The 20,000-nt window shown below is 46.0% G+C and overlaps 3 protein-coding genes across 3 annotated transcripts in view; 1 reads left to right on the plus strand and 2 right to left on the minus strand.

The window, feature by feature from the left end:
* Window positions 1–5,319, minus strand: part of LOC126577535 (fasciclin-3-like) — a 9,381-nt gene extending 4,062 nt beyond the window's left edge. The window contains exon 1 of the mRNA XM_050239221.1: window positions 4,799–5,319. Coding sequence (XP_050095178.1) covers window positions 4,799–4,844 — 46 coding nt within the window. The 5' untranslated portion in view covers window positions 4,845–5,319. The remainder of the gene's footprint in view (window positions 1–4,798) is intronic.
* LOC126577532 (uncharacterized) overlaps window positions 1–20,000 on the plus strand; it is a 269,650-nt gene that overhangs the window by 175,472 nt on the left and 74,178 nt on the right. The gene's annotated exons all lie outside the window — the stretch shown is intronic.
* The window catches only part of LOC126574360 (uncharacterized), a 1,493-nt gene continuing 255 nt past the window's right edge, over window positions 18,763–20,000 (minus strand). The window contains exons 2-3 of the mRNA XM_050234507.1: window positions 19,881–20,000; window positions 18,763–19,061 (exon numbers count right to left, since the gene is read on the minus strand). The exon at window positions 19,881–20,000 is cut by the window's right edge and continues 112 nt beyond it. Coding sequence (XP_050090464.1) covers window positions 18,769–19,061; window positions 19,881–20,000 — 413 coding nt within the window. The 3' untranslated portion in view covers window positions 18,763–18,768. The remainder of the gene's footprint in view (window positions 19,062–19,880) is intronic.

Here is a 20,000-nt window from a genome sequence, read left to right on the forward strand (position 1 = left end):
GGACGTGAAAAGTGCATCTCTCGTTTGCAAAAGATGGAACAATATCATCTTCTTAAGCGGATACGCTGTAAGATTTGTTTTTACGATAGATGAGTCACAAATGCTCGATTTTGTATGCGAAATGTCTGCAGGGCAAGTACACAATCGAGCGTGTACTAGATGTTGAGACATGCTCCCAGCGACGCTATCGACATCTCAAGTGTACGATGGGAGAAGTAGAACTTTCTCGATTTGTACCGTTATAGAAATCTCCTTTCATGCAATTGCTTTTGGTAAACCTTCATTCACTACAGCTTTCCTTTATCGATGTTAAATCCTTTTCGGCTTTACTTCCGTCGATATCAAAAACACTACCAAAGATGCCGACCCTAGTTTCGCTGAAGCTTTACACTTCTGATTGGTGGCCAATAGGACCAAAGAAAAGAATAACAATCCTACGAAGCAGTTCTGTGAAACAGTTTGAAATGAATTGCGTATGCGATGTCGAGATAGATATGCCACTGCTGCAAACATTTAGTAGCCCATTGTCTCTAATTTGTCATTCAGCTAAAATCGCTCTTCGACGTGCGTTCGGTAACCTAAAGCATATTACACTAATGGAAGAGTACGAGGTGACATATCATAGCATCGTAACCAAAGAGAAATTATCAATTTTTCGCCGATTGACGGAAGTGGAAACATTGGAAGTAAAAAGTTTTCATGAAATTAACAAACTCATCGCAATATTTGAGACATTCATCACACCGACGAAATTAACGTTTTCCACCACACCGATCAATTTTAATATTTGCGTTTTAGATCATCTCACAAAGTTTATGAACATTCCCCGAGTTTCATATAATTTTAATGAAAGCTCCCTCTGCGCAGCCTATTCCACTTCTCTAGAGGAGCCTATTCAGCTGAACTTATCGCCGCTAAACAAGCTAGAGAGACTTGAAGTGCGAGGATCAAAATGTTACACCGTGATTCTCCCCAAGTCGGTTAAAATGCTTAGCATGAACTGCACGCACTGTTTCGATCCCCCCGGCGTGGTCGAAACCATCATGAACTACAGCATGCAGTTGACAGAGCTAATGCTTGAAGGTTATTTCAGTAGTTTGGCTAAAATACTGAAGATTTTGCCAGTTTTGCAAAATCTGGAGGTTCTCGGGTTTTGTGATTCTGAATTTTGCGAAGAGAGCTTTCTTTGCACAGAAACTCCAATGGATCGTGTGCGCAAGCTACACTTCCATAATTGCTTGCTGAAGAACAAAACATTTTACGGGCTCAAGGAAAGGTTTCCGAACGTCAGAATCGATGACTTTTCGTATGGTATAAGGATTTTACCAGGAAAATCTGTCTTGAAATCAGAAACAATTGCATTTACATGAGTTTAATTTTCTAAAGAGAACGTTATTGCACCGCAAAGAACCTCGGGGCTAATGATATGTACAAGACCACACGGTTGTTTAGTAACGAAATGTAACGATGAATTAAATCAGAAATAAACCATTGACGGCACTTGCCGCTGTGTATCAGTACTTACTGATTGGCCATTTCATTTGATTTCTTTTCTTTTCGGAGTATTTTCCAGAACCCAATTCTATTGTTACCACTTTATGATCTCCGTAGGAATTTCTTTATCAGCATATGAAGAGCACATACCATAGAACATGTGCGCCTTTATCATCGACCAAATGGATTGCCCATCACAAGCCGGAACTTGGAGCTAGATGTTCGTCTTTTAGAACAGGATTTCCATCACTTCATGCGTTCGTAAATAAATTTAATGGTTTTTCTGGAGCCGTAGCACTTGCTCGGCATTTCTCGCGGATCCTCATTGAAGGCAAATGCCGAACGCTAATGATTTGTTTACGGACCACGGACCTCGACCTCGGTTGCTCACACTTCATCGCTGTCCTGCAGTATAGCGTTCAGCTCACCTCGCCTCTCCAGTAGCCAAATCTAAACCAATCGCAGCACACACAGCACTGGCAGAGTCAACATTCCGTGCGTGGTACCGTTTAGCTAAACGAACAATAAATTTTAATTGTCCGATTTGAGGCTCGCCAGCGCGCACAGACGCATCGCATCTCTCGTGCCAGCATAAACATCGATTAGTGCGAATGATTAAACGAAGCCGGGACCATTTGCCACAGGCGCAATCCTATTCCATGGCGAACTTAACCCGAGGGCACCACATGTGTGCTACGGCAACATGTGTATCGAACGAGAGCAGCAGCTTAAGCACCAGCATGAGTGCAAAATGAAATGATTTATTGCGTGTCGCCAATCCGTACCGTACTCTGACCGGCGGACGGACAGACGGATGAAGATTGAAACCAAATGGTTTAAAATGCCGAACCACACCAAACAAGGGGCAGCACGTCAATCAAGATTTCGGCGAACCAGTGAACGAACGAACGAGGATTGGAAATTAAAAAAATGGTAAAACATTTGGCAATCGCGCACACCCTAGGCCAGGCTGAACCGTTCCTTGTGGATCAAGGACTGCTGAGATCGCGCATCGTGTGATGCATATTTGCTTCGATCGATCACGATCATCATTCGTTACTTGTGTATTCCGTTGGTGCGCTGGGCAGGATGTTGCGCCACAAAGAATCGTGGGTGAGGTGCATTGTTTGCGCGCTTGGGCCCGATAAGAGATAGCGAGTTCTGAGGATCCACACATGAATCATTAAAATGCTGGATTGAAACGAGGTGGTTTGGTGCGTCAGCGTACGGCGCAACTGAACACATCTGGCAGGCCCAAGCGCGAGGGGAGTATTGACAAGAACCATGTGTAACGTTGATACAGCTGACGACCCTTGGGACAGAGGCAGCGAGATACGAATGTGCCACGCAACTTGGGTGCTTAAGATTGTTACAACATTCGAGTTTCAATACCCTGTTTGATCCGGTATAAGACGATATTGAGCTTAAGTAGCATCTTGAATTCTGGTTCAAGAATCTTTGTAAAATACATTTCCTATGAGTTGTATCGTTTTTTATGTTTTTCAGCGGTTTGGTAAAACATGATCTAGAGAAACCATTTATGTGACTTTGAGGAATATTTTGAATGAGCACATACGTTGCTTCCTTACACCTCTTAATGGTGAACTCAGCTGTTAGGTTTCAGCAAGATCATTAACATCTGGACCATCACTTTCCTTAATGATCAAATCTGTTCTTCATTCGCTTAATTACGTGCAGATTATTTTCTTGCATTTGTCATTCTCATAAAATGGATTCATGCGCAAGCAGACCACCTGGCCTACTAGATTTTTTGAATATTAAAGCACATTTTTGAATATTAAAGAAATTTTACGCGCCAGATTTAGCTTTTGAAAATTAGCATAAATAGAAGGGATAAAATGGTAAAAGTTGTCAATCGCTTTTGAGCTCTAAACTAGAAAAGATTCAGACTAGACAGTGTCGTTTCTAAAAACGAGTGGCCTTCCCATCTGTGTCAACATTTTGATTAAAACAATTTTTCTATTAACATTTTAGGTTTAGGGATTTTTTTTAGCATCAACTATTCGTTATAAATCATTTTGGTAGTACAATGTTTAGCAAAAAATACCAGAAACATGATATAATTGCAGCTCAACACACCACTACCGTCCCCTTTTTTAGTCGTAAGCAATCATTCTGTCCAAAGCAACAGAATGAGTTACAATAAGTTATCAATTACCAGCAATAGAAATAGCAATTACACAAAACACTTGCATGGAGGTGTTGCAATTTTTCATTCAACTTCTTGCACCCTTGTGCGACCAAAGAGTGTGCACCTTGAACATTCTCTTATCGGAACGTGTGCTCGCTGCTATGCACTCTGCTTATCACCACGTACGATATGGCCCTGCCGAAGCGTGAACGAAACGGTTCAACCGCAACCGCGGCCACCACCCATGGCGAACATTCCGATGGACAACTTTATGACAGTCCGTTTAGCATGGCGCACGACGGTCGTATTTTAAACGTTTTTTTCCCCCGCCGTAAAAATCTCTCGGAATGCACTGTCCGACTGTGTAGTATCTATTCTAAATTTAGAATCCGCTCATCCCGGTGAAAGTGAAAACGGAAACGGAACAGTGCCCCAGCCGCTAGGACCGGTGCAGAGAGCGCGAAAACCGATCACCTTTTCGGCCGAAAATACCGACCAAAAAAACGACGACGAACCATCAATCCGAATCGGTCACAAGATGACACCTTGACTATCTTATCGAAAGCGCATTTGTTGACTCCGAGTGGCGGCCCACATCGTACATCGACAGGCGTGTTTCATTTGAGGGAAAACGCCCGCCATTCGTCGCAACCAGTTCTCAAGGTCAGGCAGCGCAGACGCCTAGTGCGTTCGGGCGTTGGGGATCGAATGACGCCCGGCCTACTAGGAAACAATAGCAGGCGCAGCACACCAAGATGATGCTGCTGCTGTTGCCATCGTCGTCGTCGTCGCGACTGGATGGTGCCGGTTAGCGAATGGAGCTGCTGACTGGTTGAACTGGTTTTTCGGTGTGCAGCGAGCACCAGTTGCCATTTCGCTTCGGGTTCGAATGCTGGCTGGCGAATAATGGCCAACGGGAGCTTCACTCTCTTCCGCGTGAATTTTTGCGCCGGTAATCATCTCCCGGTGAGCTCCAGCTTGCGAGTCTCAGAAGACAGTCCCGCGCAAAGCTATTGTTGCGTTGTCGTAGTTGTAGTAATTGTCCCCAAAGCGGGGAGCAGAGGTGCCACTCCTCACACTCATTCGTCAATCTTCTCAAGGGTAACGACCACGATAACGACACCGTCGTACTAGAACTGTGCCGTCTCTTACCGTAAATAGTGCAGGCCGCAATGTAAAGGTGAAGATGTTGCCACATTTTTGCTGATTTGTCGATGCGGTGCTGCTGCTGCTGGTGGTGGTTGGTGCGCTGGTTCTCGTTTTCTCGTGATGAAGATGGCACCGTCGGGCGAGCGGGCTACGGACGAGGTCCACGGGGCCACCGATCTGCCGATGAATCGTCGACAAACAAACGCGCGCGCGCGCACGTAACGATCGATCGGTTTGACGCGCGCTCTCTATTCGATCGATCAGTCGGACGGAACCGTTACAAACAACCAAACGCACCAAACACACTAAAACGCAAACACACTGTCCAATGGCGAGGGGGCCTTAATATTCCACAAACTTTACGCAAAATGTTTCTTGCTAGTTGGCGTGGCTGGTCTCTATGGTTTCTGTTATGGTCTGTGGCACGTGCACATTTCCGTGCTGCTGGCGTTCGGCCCTGTTGGCAAATCGAGAATGACGACTCTCGTGGAGCACGCGGTCCCCAAGCTAGCTAGGAAGCCGCAGATGTGTGGATCCGCGCTCTCCGGCTTAAGTTCGCCGGCTCTCGACTCGGTCTGTCTCGGTTTTCCTCTCTCTCTCTCTCTCGCTGTACGCTCACACGAGGACTTTGCACGCAGCTGCTGCAGGCGTGCTGTGCGACGTTAAGGCACCTCGAGAGCCACAGAGACAGACAAACCCTTTGAGTACGGACGGAGAAAGTAAACAAAACGACACTGAACGACGACGATGACGAGCGGCCGCAGTGATGGGGTGATGTAGAGAAACAATAGGCGCCAAGTGTCGCGTCTCTTATCAACTCTCTCTCTCTCTCTCAGATACTCGTAAGTACTAAACACTACTTCAAGGTGACAATCAACCAGCAACGCACACTCTTCCTCTCTCTCCACTACAGGGACCCTTTGGGGATCATGATAAGATAGCGAGTTAGCGAGATGACGTCACGATCGTGACGTTTCAAAACCGAACCAAACTGGTAACGCGTGTGGTCACGACACCACGACCAGAGAGTGACTAATGCTTCCACCAAAATATAACGGGCGACCGAATGATGAAGTCAGTACCGGCGGGAGAGTCCAAAAGATCGGCGTGACAATGCTCTGCTACTCGCAATGAAATGGTCAATGGTCAGAAAAGGGAAGCGCATAAGTTGCTCCATTCGATGGCAGCAGTATTGCGTTACATTTAGGCGCCCTCGCCCCCGCGCCAGAGCACCATCCAGAGAGTGGACGAATACGAATTTGGTGCTCGAAAGCGAAGCGAATGAGCAGCGCGAGAGGATGAGGAAGTGGTTGTAGGTTGCCACAAACGGTCTCGTCAACACCCGCATGTTGGCGATTGCGTTTGGTTCCTCGTCCCTGGTGGCCTGGTCACTGGTCACCCGATCTGTGCGGTGGCCGTTCGTCTACCGAGCTACCGATGGATGGAACTGGTTTTCCGAAGAGCCAACGGTCCTCACTACCCCGGTGACCGGTGTTTTTGTATTCAAATTAGCAGAGTGTAACGCATTCCGTGGAGTCACCGTCGTTGGTGGTGGTGATGGAGTGTTGGGCGGGGGGATTACATGCGTGTGCACGTGTTCAGGATGGAAGCGAGAAGCATCTGGGCGGAAGTACGATTGAAAAGTTGCGGGAAGAGCAGTGTTTTGGTGCTTTAAAGAAGTGTTGTTTTTGGATGGTCTAGGGTTAGCTATGTTTAATAAGTTCAGCAATGATTAGGTTAATGGAGCGTACTGTAAAAATGTTTAATTAGTTTTATGGCCAATACGCGGGGCAAAGATTGCATATTAATTAGCAAATTGTTTGAGATTCGCCTATCATTATCGGCATGTATACGTTTATGCAAATGTTTGAATCATATCAGGCAACTGCATCTTAGATAGAAAGCGTGCACAGATCAACAAATGCCATCAATCAGTTAGCTGATGCTTTCAGATTAATTCAACCACAGACTAACGCGTCCTAAACAGTGGCTGTTATGATTAGTTTGAGGGATTTGAGCAGGGACATCGCGATTGTGCTCTTTGATAACTAAACAAAATAAAAAAAATCCTTTCTGCTCTCAACAACATGCATTTTACGGGCTTCAATCTAATGTTGTTGGTCTATAATGTCAGATTTTAGGATGTGATTATTGTGGATTAAATATTACTGTATTATCTTCTTGATGGGGTTACTATTTCACCCAATTTTTTCAAAATAGTTGATGCAAAAGGGTTGTAATTGTTTTTACTGCAATGTTACATCTTCAATTTCATAGCTGTGATAGTGATTACGCTAATTATGAATAGGTAGTTTTGAATTGTGTTTATTTAATATTAAATCAAATGCACAAATACGCCATGCAACAAAGGATATTTTTAATGTTGCGATAGAGATAATGCTTATTATAATCAACCTGAATGTTTCTGAAGATCGCTAACTCAAACAATAAATTAATCAAACTCCGTTGTTAGCGTAAACCACCTTTCAAACGGTTTATGACTCTTGTCCGCCGGCGGGCATATTAGTTCTGCACCTCGAACCAGAACCCAAAATGTTCCGTGACGCGCAACTGTCCAAGCAACCATCTTCCGTCTTAACCAACAGCACCGCACGGACCGCAAGAAAGAACCCCGGAAGGTCATGCCGGACGATGAAAGCTTCGGAAGATAAATTCCTTATGCGTTGCCTGCTGCTGTATGCTTCTGAAGCCACGGCCAACACCAACGGCCCTCGGGAGATTCGTTTGCCAAGGATTGCAGCACACAGCAAATGCCAACCGCCCAACCGATCCGTCCAATCCGACCAGCTCGCAACAATACATGCGGAGAGAATATAAAAACTGATTTACAGCACGCCGAAAGAACACCAGTACCAGTGGTGGCAGTGACCGAAATCCTCCGCCTGCGAATGCTGCAATGGTCCCTCCTGGGCGCTCCAGTCACGTTTCATCGTCGGCTTAAGCTTTATTGATTTTCCGCAAGAATAATGGACGACGTACATCAAATGTCAGGTTAGGTTCCCCGGGTTGCTGGTCCGGGACGGTGGTGGTCACCATGACATGATCTGCACTCGTTCCATTATTATTATTAAAGTTTTTTTTTTCTCCCTTCTTCTGTATTGTACTCGTCGGTCATAGTTGGCCGGGGCCGGGGACTGATGGTGTGCTGCGGCTACAAAGCATCGAGATGGTTGTGCGCCCTTTTGCTGCTGTGTGTCAAAGCTTACTGCGAGTTGCATGCTGTGGACGCTCATGCCACGGCAAGTGCGGACAATAGCGGCTTTTCCTTTGCAGTGGCTGAGGTAGAGAGGAAGAGAGGGAACTCGTTAAAACTCATCAACCCTGTTTGACATTAGTGGAGCTGGAAGGCGCGCTGCGCGAATTCGTGAAGGTTCTGCGTGCTCTCAAATGGCCACAGAATGTGTTACTTTTGCGTGCTCGCCTTGCCTCACAGAAGCAGCAACAGTAGCAGCACCAAAAAGCGTGACCTTCTTCGCTTTTCTCTTTGCCACCAGGGTACATCTTTCATTTTGGCACATCACAGCCATCACCAAAAAGGCGCCGACCCAACCAACGTGCCACCCCATGTGAGACAAATCGTGGGAATGCTGGCGTGAAAAGTAATGGTTTTTTTGGTGGAGGAGGAGGTCTTTTGTTGTCTTCTCACCGCTCCTCTCACAAAGGTTTTACATTACAACACATGCTCGGAGTGTAAAGCCTGCGGCTCTGTTCTCTTCTCGGTTGCCTTGGTCATACATTTTTTGGGGGGCAACCAGAACACAGTTGAAGTTGTTTGAAGCTTAAGAAGGGTAGCACACACCCCACCGAGAGCATAAACGTTCCGATTGTGTTCTAGAAGACACGCCAAACACCTCCGAACTTCAAGCAACTCCATCGGCGTACCCTTAATTGCTGGTTCCGTTGACAGGCCGTGGCCGAGGTCGCGCGGTACCGACATGTTCTGCCGACTGCTTCTGGCCGCCATTACTAGCGGCCGTCATGTTTTTTTCCCCTACCCTTTTCGTGTCGCCGTTCCACGGGATGCAAATGAGGGAAACAGTTGGATGCCTCGCATACCTTCGGTTTGGAGGCGAAAATCAGAACCCCAACCGCGGGTCTCTTTATCGATCGGGACGCACTCCCTCCGTAGGGATTTGGTAGCACTAGCGTCTGACCTTGATTTGTGCCAAAAAATACTTGGGCCCAACCCCAAACGGCGGAACGATATGTCAACGTCAACGGCCGCTCTTTTCCTCGGCTCTTCACGTCGTCTGGGATCTCGTGGGTTCCAGTACAACACCAGCTGACGATTTGATTCAGTGCCGGTGAGTAATCACCGCCATTACCGCTTGAAGAGCCGTGTGTCGTGCTTCAGCTTCCGTTCTGCGGATGGTGGCAGATGTCACCAAGTGCGTGTCGCACACAAATGGACACACATCTTTGCATATCGGACACACATCTTTGCATATATGACCGCAAACGTGGTCGCACGAGCTCGTGATCCTCCCCGTGAACCTGATGGAACGCATTCGTCGCAAGATGTTTTCGCGATTGATGGGCTCCCGGGTATTTTATTTACCTTTTGGTCTCGCATAGCGCAATAGGTGCGAGTCGTACGCATTGCCACGCGTATGTTTGTGTTATAATATTGATTTGGAGATTAAGTGGACATGGCGTGGCCAGTGTGGCCAGCGTGTCCACGTGGATGTGGTACGCTAATGACACGAAATTAGCACCTGATCAAATCGTGTCGCATGGCGGGAAGGGGAGTGAGATCATTAATTACATTACAGGGACACTACACTCGAGATTTCACATGCTGCAACGCGGCAGGTTCCAGGTGCACACGCGCTCTTTGCCAATAGAGATGCTTCACGGTCTTGCGATAATGAGCGAGAGTGTCTGCAATTAGACAAATAGCCAGCGCAACATAAACACAGTCGTCGATGGTGATGGCGTGAACCGACCTGACAGGCACTCTTGTTGAGGCGCCATAAGTCGAGAGTGGAAGAGAAAGCGGCAGCAACAGCATCGGGGTGGAGTCGGCGGTGAAAAGCGCGTGTAGTTCCCCTGGGAATCAACAGTGCGCCAACGCGTGACACAATTCGATCGAGCTGAACAGGTTGCGTGAAATGTGTTAAACAAATAGAACGGGCTCCGGGGCCTGGCCGGGCGCGATCGAAGGGAAATCGCTACTCTGGATGATGCTGCATTAGTCTCAACAATAGCCAGATCTGGTGGATCCATTTTTCACCTCATGTTCGTGTTGGATTTCTCGTTTTCAATTGACTTTTGGCACGTAGATTGAAAGTGGTTGTTGGAATTAATTGAAGATTAATGTGTTTTATCTTTTCCTTCCATTTCATTGTTTTGAAGAATTTGTAAATTTTAAAGCTTTTTCACATTTTTTTAGGTCCTATACTATATGCAACTGTTAAGCGTTAGGCTATCAGGATGTATTCTATTTTAAAGTTGAATAACTCTTTCATTTTTCAGGCGATTTTAGAAAATAAAAACTGGTTTATTCAGATTATTCTATACCATTTATTGTGCCATACTCAAAATATGATATCGATCAAATGACCGCCTTCATTCGCGTATACAAAAAGCGACCTTTTTTCGAGCTTTTCGGTACTGTTTTGACTGCATTTAGGGAGTTATTTGGCAATTTCAGCTCTAATATTTGCTCATAATCTTTTTTTTTTCAAGTTGTTTCATAATCTTCGGTTTGTTGGCATAAACCTTATTTTTCAAATAGAACCACAGAAAAAAAGCCAGCGCCGTCATATGAGGATTCATCATCCATTGCTCGACCGCAGCTTTCACTATTGACCGATTTTTTTCAATGTAAAGTGTGACTATTTCAGTCCGTTCTTTTAAAGTGATGCATTACTAAAATGGCATAAACTGGAATTTCAGAAACTGTCCTATTTGTCAAAATCGACTGAAAAATGACAGAGTTATTCAACTTTAAAATAGGATACATCCTCATGGCACACCCAGTATAATATTTAAGTGTTTTCACTTTTGTTTGTTGACTAATTGATTGATCGTTTTATACATTTCATATATTAGCATACAGTTGTTTATTACAGATCAGCTACATTTACGTTTGTGTCATAAATTAAAGGTCAAGTTATAGTGTATTCCAAGTAATACAAAAAAAACTGTGCAATTATAACAAGAATAAAAACAAGAAAATCTATTCTAAAAAGGCTTGTCACACCAGAAGTAACAACCAAATAAAAAGACGTCCAACAAAATTGATAAAAATAGTAGAAAAAACTATCAAAATGTCATTAACTTCTATGTCGCCTTGTACCAGAAGAACACAATGATAGAACCCGACAGAACCTAACAGTTACCGATGATGAGGATTGAATTGAGCGTAAATGAAACAGCGTGACACCTGCTTTTAGGTGCCATACACTACACCAAAGCTTCAGCGAAGAGCAGAAGAAACACAATTGCGGTGGTAGAATTGGAAGGGTCCATCATCGTCCATCATTAGAATGTCCCATCAACCCTTTTGACGAACAATATGTGAGCGCCCGGTACTGTGTGTGCCCGGACTGCTGGCTGCTGGAACAGAAATGGAGGAACAGCTGGTAGTACCGGACCATCAATGCCGATTATTTGCCTTCCCCTTTTTCTACCGCTCTACGGCATCATAAAGCACCAGAAAAATGATCGTTACTCCCCGAACGAGGTTAAACAATTACCGATGTTCCGAGGCCGTAGAACGATTGCGATGTAATGGCGTTAAGGCATGTTCGATCATACATTTCCCGCTAATATGCTGAACAGTATTCCAAAAGTCAGCCAAACCATTAGACCACTGTGTGGGCCCAAGCTCATCACGCTAATCACGATTAAGGTCAACCCTCACCCTGACCTAGGGATCGGGCTCGTGCCCGTACAGCGCTTAACCACCCAAAACGACCACCACTTAAACCTCCTCGATCCATCATCGGAACAGCGCGATGTGAGGTCCTAATCCAGCAGGACCTCAGTGACCTTTGCTCCTTCCTCAGTGCTGCTGCTCATCGAAATAACTGTCGAAAAACAATAAACGTAAGCACCACAAACACACTCACAACGACGCCACTGCACGATTGACACAACTGAGCAACCATTGATTCCACTTCCTTTCGTCACCGCAGCGAACGAATCGTTGCCATCACCGCACCGCTTCTACCGTTCGATCGAATCGAAGGTTAAGGTTACGCACCATCGGCTGAAGGCTTTTTCGCGTGTGCAGAACCCTCGTGTGTGTCGTCGTCGTCGTCGTCTTCGTGATCAGCGTCACTGATCGAACGCAGCGAGAGGAAAATCACGGAATCAATAATTCAACGACTCGATTAGCGACAAGTTCAAGAGACCGGCGACCAGCTGCGACCACCGTTGCCAAGGGCCAATACGCCTCGCACGCACGCACTTCACTACACCCCCCTGGCATCCCCTGCCGGGTGGGGGTGCACATTATTATCGCTGCTGCTGCTTGGTGGAATGCTGCGCGACAAATTGTCATTCTTGCCTGCCATGTAATGAGTTCAATTGTTCCAGTCACCTTCAGTCGCCAGAACCACGAGAACAGCTTAAAGTAGAGCGAGCGTACAGGTGGACTTAGAGAGGCCGTGGTATGTGTGTATGGTATGGTGTGTGAGGTGCCGGATTGTTGTTTGTTGTTCCGCGCTTGTTGGAACCGCGAACCGCGACACGAACGCGAACAAACCGACAATGACGACGACGACGACGTTGCCGAAACGCCGGTCGCGAAGCTACTGAGGTGATCGGTCGAGGCTGATCTGCAGCGCAGGCCCTCGTCTTCAGCAGCAGCAGCAGCAGATGGTTTCTTACGGTTTCGGTTTCTGTCCAGATCACCACCGCCATCATCATCATCATCATCATCTTCTGCTGCAGAAAAAGCAGCAGATGAAGCACTAAAAGAGAAGAGGCATTCCGTGGATGTTTTGATGCCAGACGAGAAGCGAGAGAGAAGTCGGTGGCTGCAGCATCAGCATAACCGAACATAGTAACCCACGAACACACGACCGTAGCCACGATCGGAGGCTGTGGTGAAGATGTTGCTGCTGCTGCCAGGTGTCGTCGTTGTCGCTGGCGTGATATGTAAATTCGCGGCTCGCATCTCGCGCAAAACGTGATACGATGTTCCCGCCCGTTTTCTTCCGGTTTGGAAGCTCCAGCGAGGCCCTTGGATCGATTGCTAAAAGACTAGGTCGATCGCTATCGCACGCACCAGTACCTCGTATGATGATCGTTGGTTTCGTTTTCGTTTTCGTTTTTTTAGTTTTTTGCGCTGGAAAGTGACTAGTGAAAGCACAGCGGGCGGGCGAGCGGGCGCCTGGTTGAGCTACATTCACGCTGACGCTGACCTTAATAATGACTGCTGGCGTGACTTTCGATGACAAACCACCAGGCCAGTTGACCATTTTTATGGCCAATTACCTTTTGCATGGGCCGCTCTCCCCCTTGCTTCCCTCTCTTCGAGCACACGGTATGTGGGTGACCGGTTTTTGGCGGAATTCTTGTGGATTTTATGGCGTTCTTCGATCCCGATCTTCGGGGTGTGTACGCGGTGGTCCGGGAGTTGGGATCCGGATCGAGGGAGGATCGGTTTCGTTCGTGGATCGTGTCTGATTCGGATTTTTCCTGTTCCGAGAAGACTGCTGTTGTTCGATGATAGAAGGTGATAACAGAAGAGAGAATAAGAGAGAGAGAGAGAACAGCAAGGAATGTGGTAGCATTTCAGTGTCTTCAGTCGATGGAAACACAGACGCAAATTCTTTGGAAATGTAGGAACTGGATCCTGATTGTAGAATGCTTGAAGATATTCTTGCGAGAACACTGAGGTTCCACAAGAATGCTAGATGATGCCAATTGCACCCCAATTATGCATAATTAACTGCATAGTTAAGTTAAGTGAATGCTTCAAAAACACACGAAAGGCATCTGCAACAATTTAAATAAGGCCACTGAGGGTCCCTGCCACTCGTTCTCACCCTTGGTAAAACGATTTCCCAGTGATTAATGGTCAAAGACTTTAGACCTGAAACCGCTTCAGGCCAAGGCATTGTCCAGCTTAAGTTCTGGAGTCTGGAACCTGTTCAGAATCGTGAGCTGGAACCTGTTTACTCTATTCTTAGAATACGGTGGAGCTTGCTTGAAGACTTCTCTGACTTTTCGCTGTCCCGATTGGATCTCCCTTACTCACAACTTACTTACTAGTTGGAGAGACCATCTTCCGGGAGATCTTGGCATCGAATTTCACGCCAACACTCGCAGCTCCACAAAATACCGTAGACTGTGTTCGGATTGATGGAGTAGTAAATGCGATGACTTCCTCAAAGTTCTCCGAAAGGAGGTTCATCATGCAAAATCATGCAAATCTCTTGACAATGTCAACGTTGTGCACACCGATCTCCCTTCACCGTTTGAACGCTTCAATTCGAACAATTGACACATTAAAAGTATTACCATAATTAGTGGGCTAGTGGGCTTAATTGGACCATTGTTTCAAGCACTCACAATCTGTAAACCTTCTCCTTAAACACACGAGCATGCCCAAAACGCCCGGCACAGCTTCGTCCTCAGACGTGATGTGTAATTGATGTCGAATCTACGCCAAACCATGATTACCATCCCGGCACTCCCTGGCTGGCACTCCGTGCTAATGAAGTTGCTGGCACGCGACATCAGTGCCGATTGTCGGGAAGGCCGCGATTGGCATCGAATGCAAACGGTTGCACGCCGCTGATGTCAACCGCAAAACTAAACTCTTCACCGCCGATGATCGCGGTGAGGTCATCAGTACGCGTCATGGAGAGGGACAACATAGTCAATGGCACTGGATTGCTGCATCTCTAGCTCTGGTCTGCTAGCTGCAATAGCACTCCTTAACCTTCACGGACATCGTGGAATGGGTGGAATCGGCATCGAATGCACGAAATTCAGCGGCAATCGATCTCATCATCAGCATCACCATCCATCCATCGTCATCCATCGTCATCCATCGTCAGCATCGTGCTCGGACCGCCGGTTTGGTCATCGATTCTTGCCGAAAGGGCAGCGCAATAAAAGGCTTCAAAGAAGTCGCAGGTTACGATAAACAGCGCGCAAGAGAGCGGGAAAGATGCGACTCGAAGCGCAATGATCATGTCCGTACAAATTAACACAAAAGTCCCCTACCGAGTCAGCATCCCTTTTTCCATCGAAGGATGGGCTTCGTTCGTTCGTCCATCCGTTCATTAGGGCTGCGGTGGTGGCCACCTTGAGGTGAGCGTGGCGTGTCGATCGTGTAATGAGAATGCATGTTCGTGTCAGTTTCGGTGCTGTGTGGCGCTATCTTGATGCCGGTTCATGTCACGCCGAGCATGAAATGACGACGGTTTTATGATCCGCTCGCGAGTGCTGCGGTTGCGATCCGTCTGGGGCCACGGTCCGTCACGTTCGGACCGCAGAGTCCCGGCCAATGAGTCAATTTACGATCGTTGTTGTCGTTCGATTTGAATAGGAAGTCAATCAACGGAACTGCAGGGCGGGTGGTGCACGAGATGTTAAATCATTCGGCGGGCGGACGATCAATCGTGCTCTGTGGAGAAGGAGGAATGTTATCGCTGGTTATTAGGAACGAGATGAGGAATCATTAAGGAGTGGCCGTAGAAGATTAATTCGTATCGATTTGTTTTTTGCCATCAAGTCCCCAGGAGTAGCGTTTTCGGTTTATGTATTATCAGTTCTATTAATTAATACACAAAACAAATGGGCTACTTGAAATAAATTAGTAGAATCTATTACTAGAACCAATCTTCGCGTTCAAACGGATCTGAACCGAGAATCAATGTTAATAATGCTTCTCCGACAATTCGTGATTCCATTCCTGGTGCACCAAATAGTACATCCCATTGGGCTGGTATTTCTCCTCGATTCATAGTTTTTTTTCCGGCACGATTCATCACCAGTTCCTGGTTATCGAAGTGCACGTCAACGGGTTTACCAAGGTGCTTTGCGAAACGAGTTTTTTTTTTCTGCCGAACACATGTTTCGTCGTAGTAGAATGGCCATCCGGTTATGATGTTGGTTAAGTGTGCTTATCTGATGCACTTAGGCCTTGTTTGCCGCCTCGCATGGTCATACCAGCACTCTCGATTCCATATTTTTAGACTGTTCTCAAATTGTTTCCCTCGGTTTGGGAGGAGACCTTCTTAAGGATTTGCATGATTCTGTTATACTGCAGCCGGAGTAGCAACTAAATATCGCAAGCTACAGGGTGCGCCATCAGGATGTATCCTATTTTAAAGTCTCTGTCATTTTTCAGCCGATTTTAAAAAATAAACCAGTTTTAATTAGGTTATTCTATGCCATTTATTGTGCCATACTCAAAATATGATATCGATCAAATGACCGCCTTCATTCGGCATACAAAAAACGGTCCTTTTTCGGGCTTCTTTCATTGTATCTGAAAACTTTTAGGGAGGTTAGGGGGTTCCACTATTGACCGATTTTTTTCAATGTAAAGAGTGACAATTTCAGTCCGTTCTTTTAACATGAAGTGATGCATTATTAAAATGTTATAGACTCAAGTTTCAGAAACTGTCCTATTTGTCAAAATCGGCTGAAAAATGACAGAGTAATTCAACACTAAAATAGTATACATACTGTTGGCGCACTCTGTACTAGTACACATATTCTTGCCATCATCTTATGGAAAAAACAGTAACAATCATACTATTTTTAAAGGAATTGTTGCAGATTCTAACATCTACTAGCAATCAGGAATTGAAACGTTGCTATCATAATCCATGTACAACAAAACCGCCAAAGGATTCTCGAGGTGTACCACGTTGTCAAAGGAGGTTCAATCAAATGCGTACAAATCGCAGTAAGCTACTTGAAACCAAAAGATCTTCCAGGCATGTTGCCCTTGAGAGACCCAGATTGGAACGTTACCAGTGGAGTCCTTTTGGACAGATGTCAAGATGAGACACATTCAAGAACTATAAGAACACGCACTGACCGAACGTAAGCAAATGGCAAACATTTCAATTTGTAGCACTACCAAGGCCGTATTACTTATTCGATTTGCAAATTTGATGACAGTTATCCGACTAAAATCAAAGGAAAGTGAAGGAAACGGAAAGGATGTTGCGTCATTTGTTGGCAGGCTGGCAGGCCTAATCAATCTTATCATTTTGTTTTAGACTCCTTCCCCGTTCTCCTTATTTCAGTTCGTTGCCCGTTTGTTGGTTGCTGCTGAGAGCATGAATACTAAGTTCGACGATACGATGAGTAATTCTGTCCCTATCTTTCGGAGGCCCACCCCTGGGCGAAAGGATGAGTCATAGGCATTTGGTGTATACGACGACGGCGTACAGCGTCTATCCGAAAGCATCTTTTCATGCTGCCGTCCCGCCCTCTTCCTGTCAGTTGCCAGTTCGGTCGTGCTCCGGTTTAGGATCGCTTGAAATCCATTGGGTTGGTCCATTTTTAATTAAGAGACCAATTTCATTTATGCGTATCTTCATTTCCATGCTATCAAGATTTGCCCCTTCACCGCTCCCGGACCCTTCTCCGGAGGTCCGGTCCTCCCCCGGAGGGGTGGGGCGAATGAATGTTATTGTGATTGCATATTTTTCGTGCTCGTGCTCGGACCAAGAATTCGGTTCCGCTGGCTCGCCTGCACTTCCGGCTCCGGCAGCATACCATCGACGTTGCTTCGATGTTGAAAGCTCTCTCTCTCTCTCTCGTTCGCTCAGTTTCTGCTGGGGAACCAGAGGATGGGGCTCTTTGAAATGGAAAGTCCGGACGCGTTGCTTGGTGCTGGTGCCCTCAAGGCTGAAGAAGGCTGCTGCAGTGCAAAGTGAAACGAATAAATGAATAATTTAGGACATCTTCCGATTCCCCTTCCCAGGCCAAGAGTCGAGAAAGAGTTTTTCGTCTTCCGCTCGCCTAATCAATTCGTCGAATGAATATACATGCTGGCTGGGGCTGGACTCGGAGCTGACTGGCTGGCTGGCTGGCTTGCTGGCTGACTGGGTTTTGGCCTTGGCAAGCCTGATGGGATGGGATGGATATGGGATATTAAGATGACATTCAAATACCGAACCATTCGGTCGCGTGATGCCCTTCCGCCCTACTTATCTCCCCCCTTTTACGATCGGGGGCTTTTCGTTGCTCTTCTTCATTGCAGGTAAGACTGGCCCTCTGACGCTGTACCGTCCGTCGTGAGACTGTTCTGTGCTCCTCCACGGTCCTGGCTGGCTACTCGCGCGCTATTCGTGCGCTGCGGGAAGATTGAGGAGTAACTTAATTAAGGTAATTAATTGTTCTGACTCGCAACCGATGCAGCGAATGGACGGGTGTTCAATCGCGCGCCCGCCCATCTCGCCGACCTCCGAACCGATCAGTACCGCTTGCCATCTACCGGAGGGGCCATCCCGAGCTTCTCATTTTGAGACAGTTTCGAGACCGCAAAAGTTGGCACATTTTAATGAATGGGGTCATCATCGGCAGCAACCATCTGGCGCACTGGCGAGAGCAGCTCGTAGCATATTGGCGAGCAGAATTTGCCCGACGATTCTACACGCTACCTGATTAGTTTTTTGGAAGGTCTGTCTTAAGTTCAGGCAAGTGCTAGGCGGCCGGCGGTCCGTTTTGCTAACGACACTTTTTTGTTTGCAAATTTTACCATTCTCTGGTGGACAACCTCTTGATAATCGCATCAAACGCTGCTCAAATTTCTCAAACAAAACAAAAAAAATATCGTTTCGTCAAACTAAACAATTAAAACGCAATCCGAAAACTTATGAACAAACATATCAAACGGCTCAAAATTTGTTTTTGGGAATGAGGAAAACATTTATTCGGTTATTGCAGTTTAAACCAAACGTTGCTTTCTGGCTGAGGTTTTTACAATCATTCCTCTTCTAATTAGTATTCTCATTCATTCGTAACTAATACACACACAACATGTCGCAATTGGAAAAGTTGATGAACGCGTTTGGAAACTTATCCTTTAAGCCGAGAATTAGTTTCGTTTCTAGGTAGCATCTTCGAAATTCTAATTTACGCAGACGGTTCATTGGGGTGTCCATGCAAAGAAAATTCGATTTTAATACAGTTACATTAGTAAACACGAGTACCTCCAGCTTTTCCATTTTTGGCAAAATGTTCAAAATTTCTGGCCATACTCCATGACCATACCAATCGCTAACTAGTGTTAGTTCTGTTAACTGCATACTGTAGTCTGTTATGATTTGGATCAAGTTTTGTAAATTTGTTGTATTGATCCAAAGCGCAAGAATTTTTACTGACTTGGGCAGTATCAGAGAACGGAGTTGCCTGCTCAGTGGTAGTTCCACCTGTTTCAGATTGACTACCGGTGACAAATCAAGGTGTAATAGGTTATTTTCTGGGTGTGCTCCGCTATGTGTTTTATATAGAATTCTGCGGAGATTGATAAGTTTTGGGAGATTCATTAAAACTTCAGCAGCAATATAGCCAATTGCAAATGTCAACCCCTTCAGTTCGGTGCATGTCTCGCATATTGTGATGTATACTTCAATTGCTACTGGAGCTGCGAATTCAATGCTTTCTAGATGTTTCAACTGACGAATGGTGGATAGTTCAGTTGGGGTGGCATTTCCCTCAATTTTACGACTGAAGTCCTTGCTTATTATTAGATGTTTCAGGTTACCGAGTACAAGGGAGTTCGCGAGTTCGTAAAGAATACATAATGGGCCTTTAAATGTCTGCACCTGTGGCATATCGATTCTAATATTGTCTATGTTATTTACTTCAAGATACCTCACGGAACTGCTTCGCAGGATTACTAAGCCATTCTCCTGCCCTTGATTCTCGACATGTGGCGGTTTGGTAATCATTAACGAGCGAAGGTGTGGCATCATCGGTATAAAATTGGTTATCGAAGCAAACATACACCGCCAGGAGATGCCATCAAGGCGAGAAAGCGTTAGCGAATGTAGATTCTTCGTTAAATGCGAATTTGTAAATAGCGCATCCAGCAATAATTTGTATTCGGCGTTGTTCGTCTCGTGTATCGCACAGTTCAGTTTTCTATAGTAGCGCTGGGAATATTCAGCAGTATCCCTCAGGCGCTTGATTTCATGCTTGCCCATTTCCTTTACGTCCGGATAATACATGATCCATACATTTATCGTCAAAA

This window comes from Anopheles aquasalis, chromosome 3 (assembly GCF_943734665.1).
Source record: "Anopheles aquasalis chromosome 3, idAnoAquaMG_Q_19, whole genome shotgun sequence".
NCBI lineage: Eukaryota > Metazoa > Arthropoda > Insecta > Diptera > Culicidae > Anopheles > Anopheles aquasalis.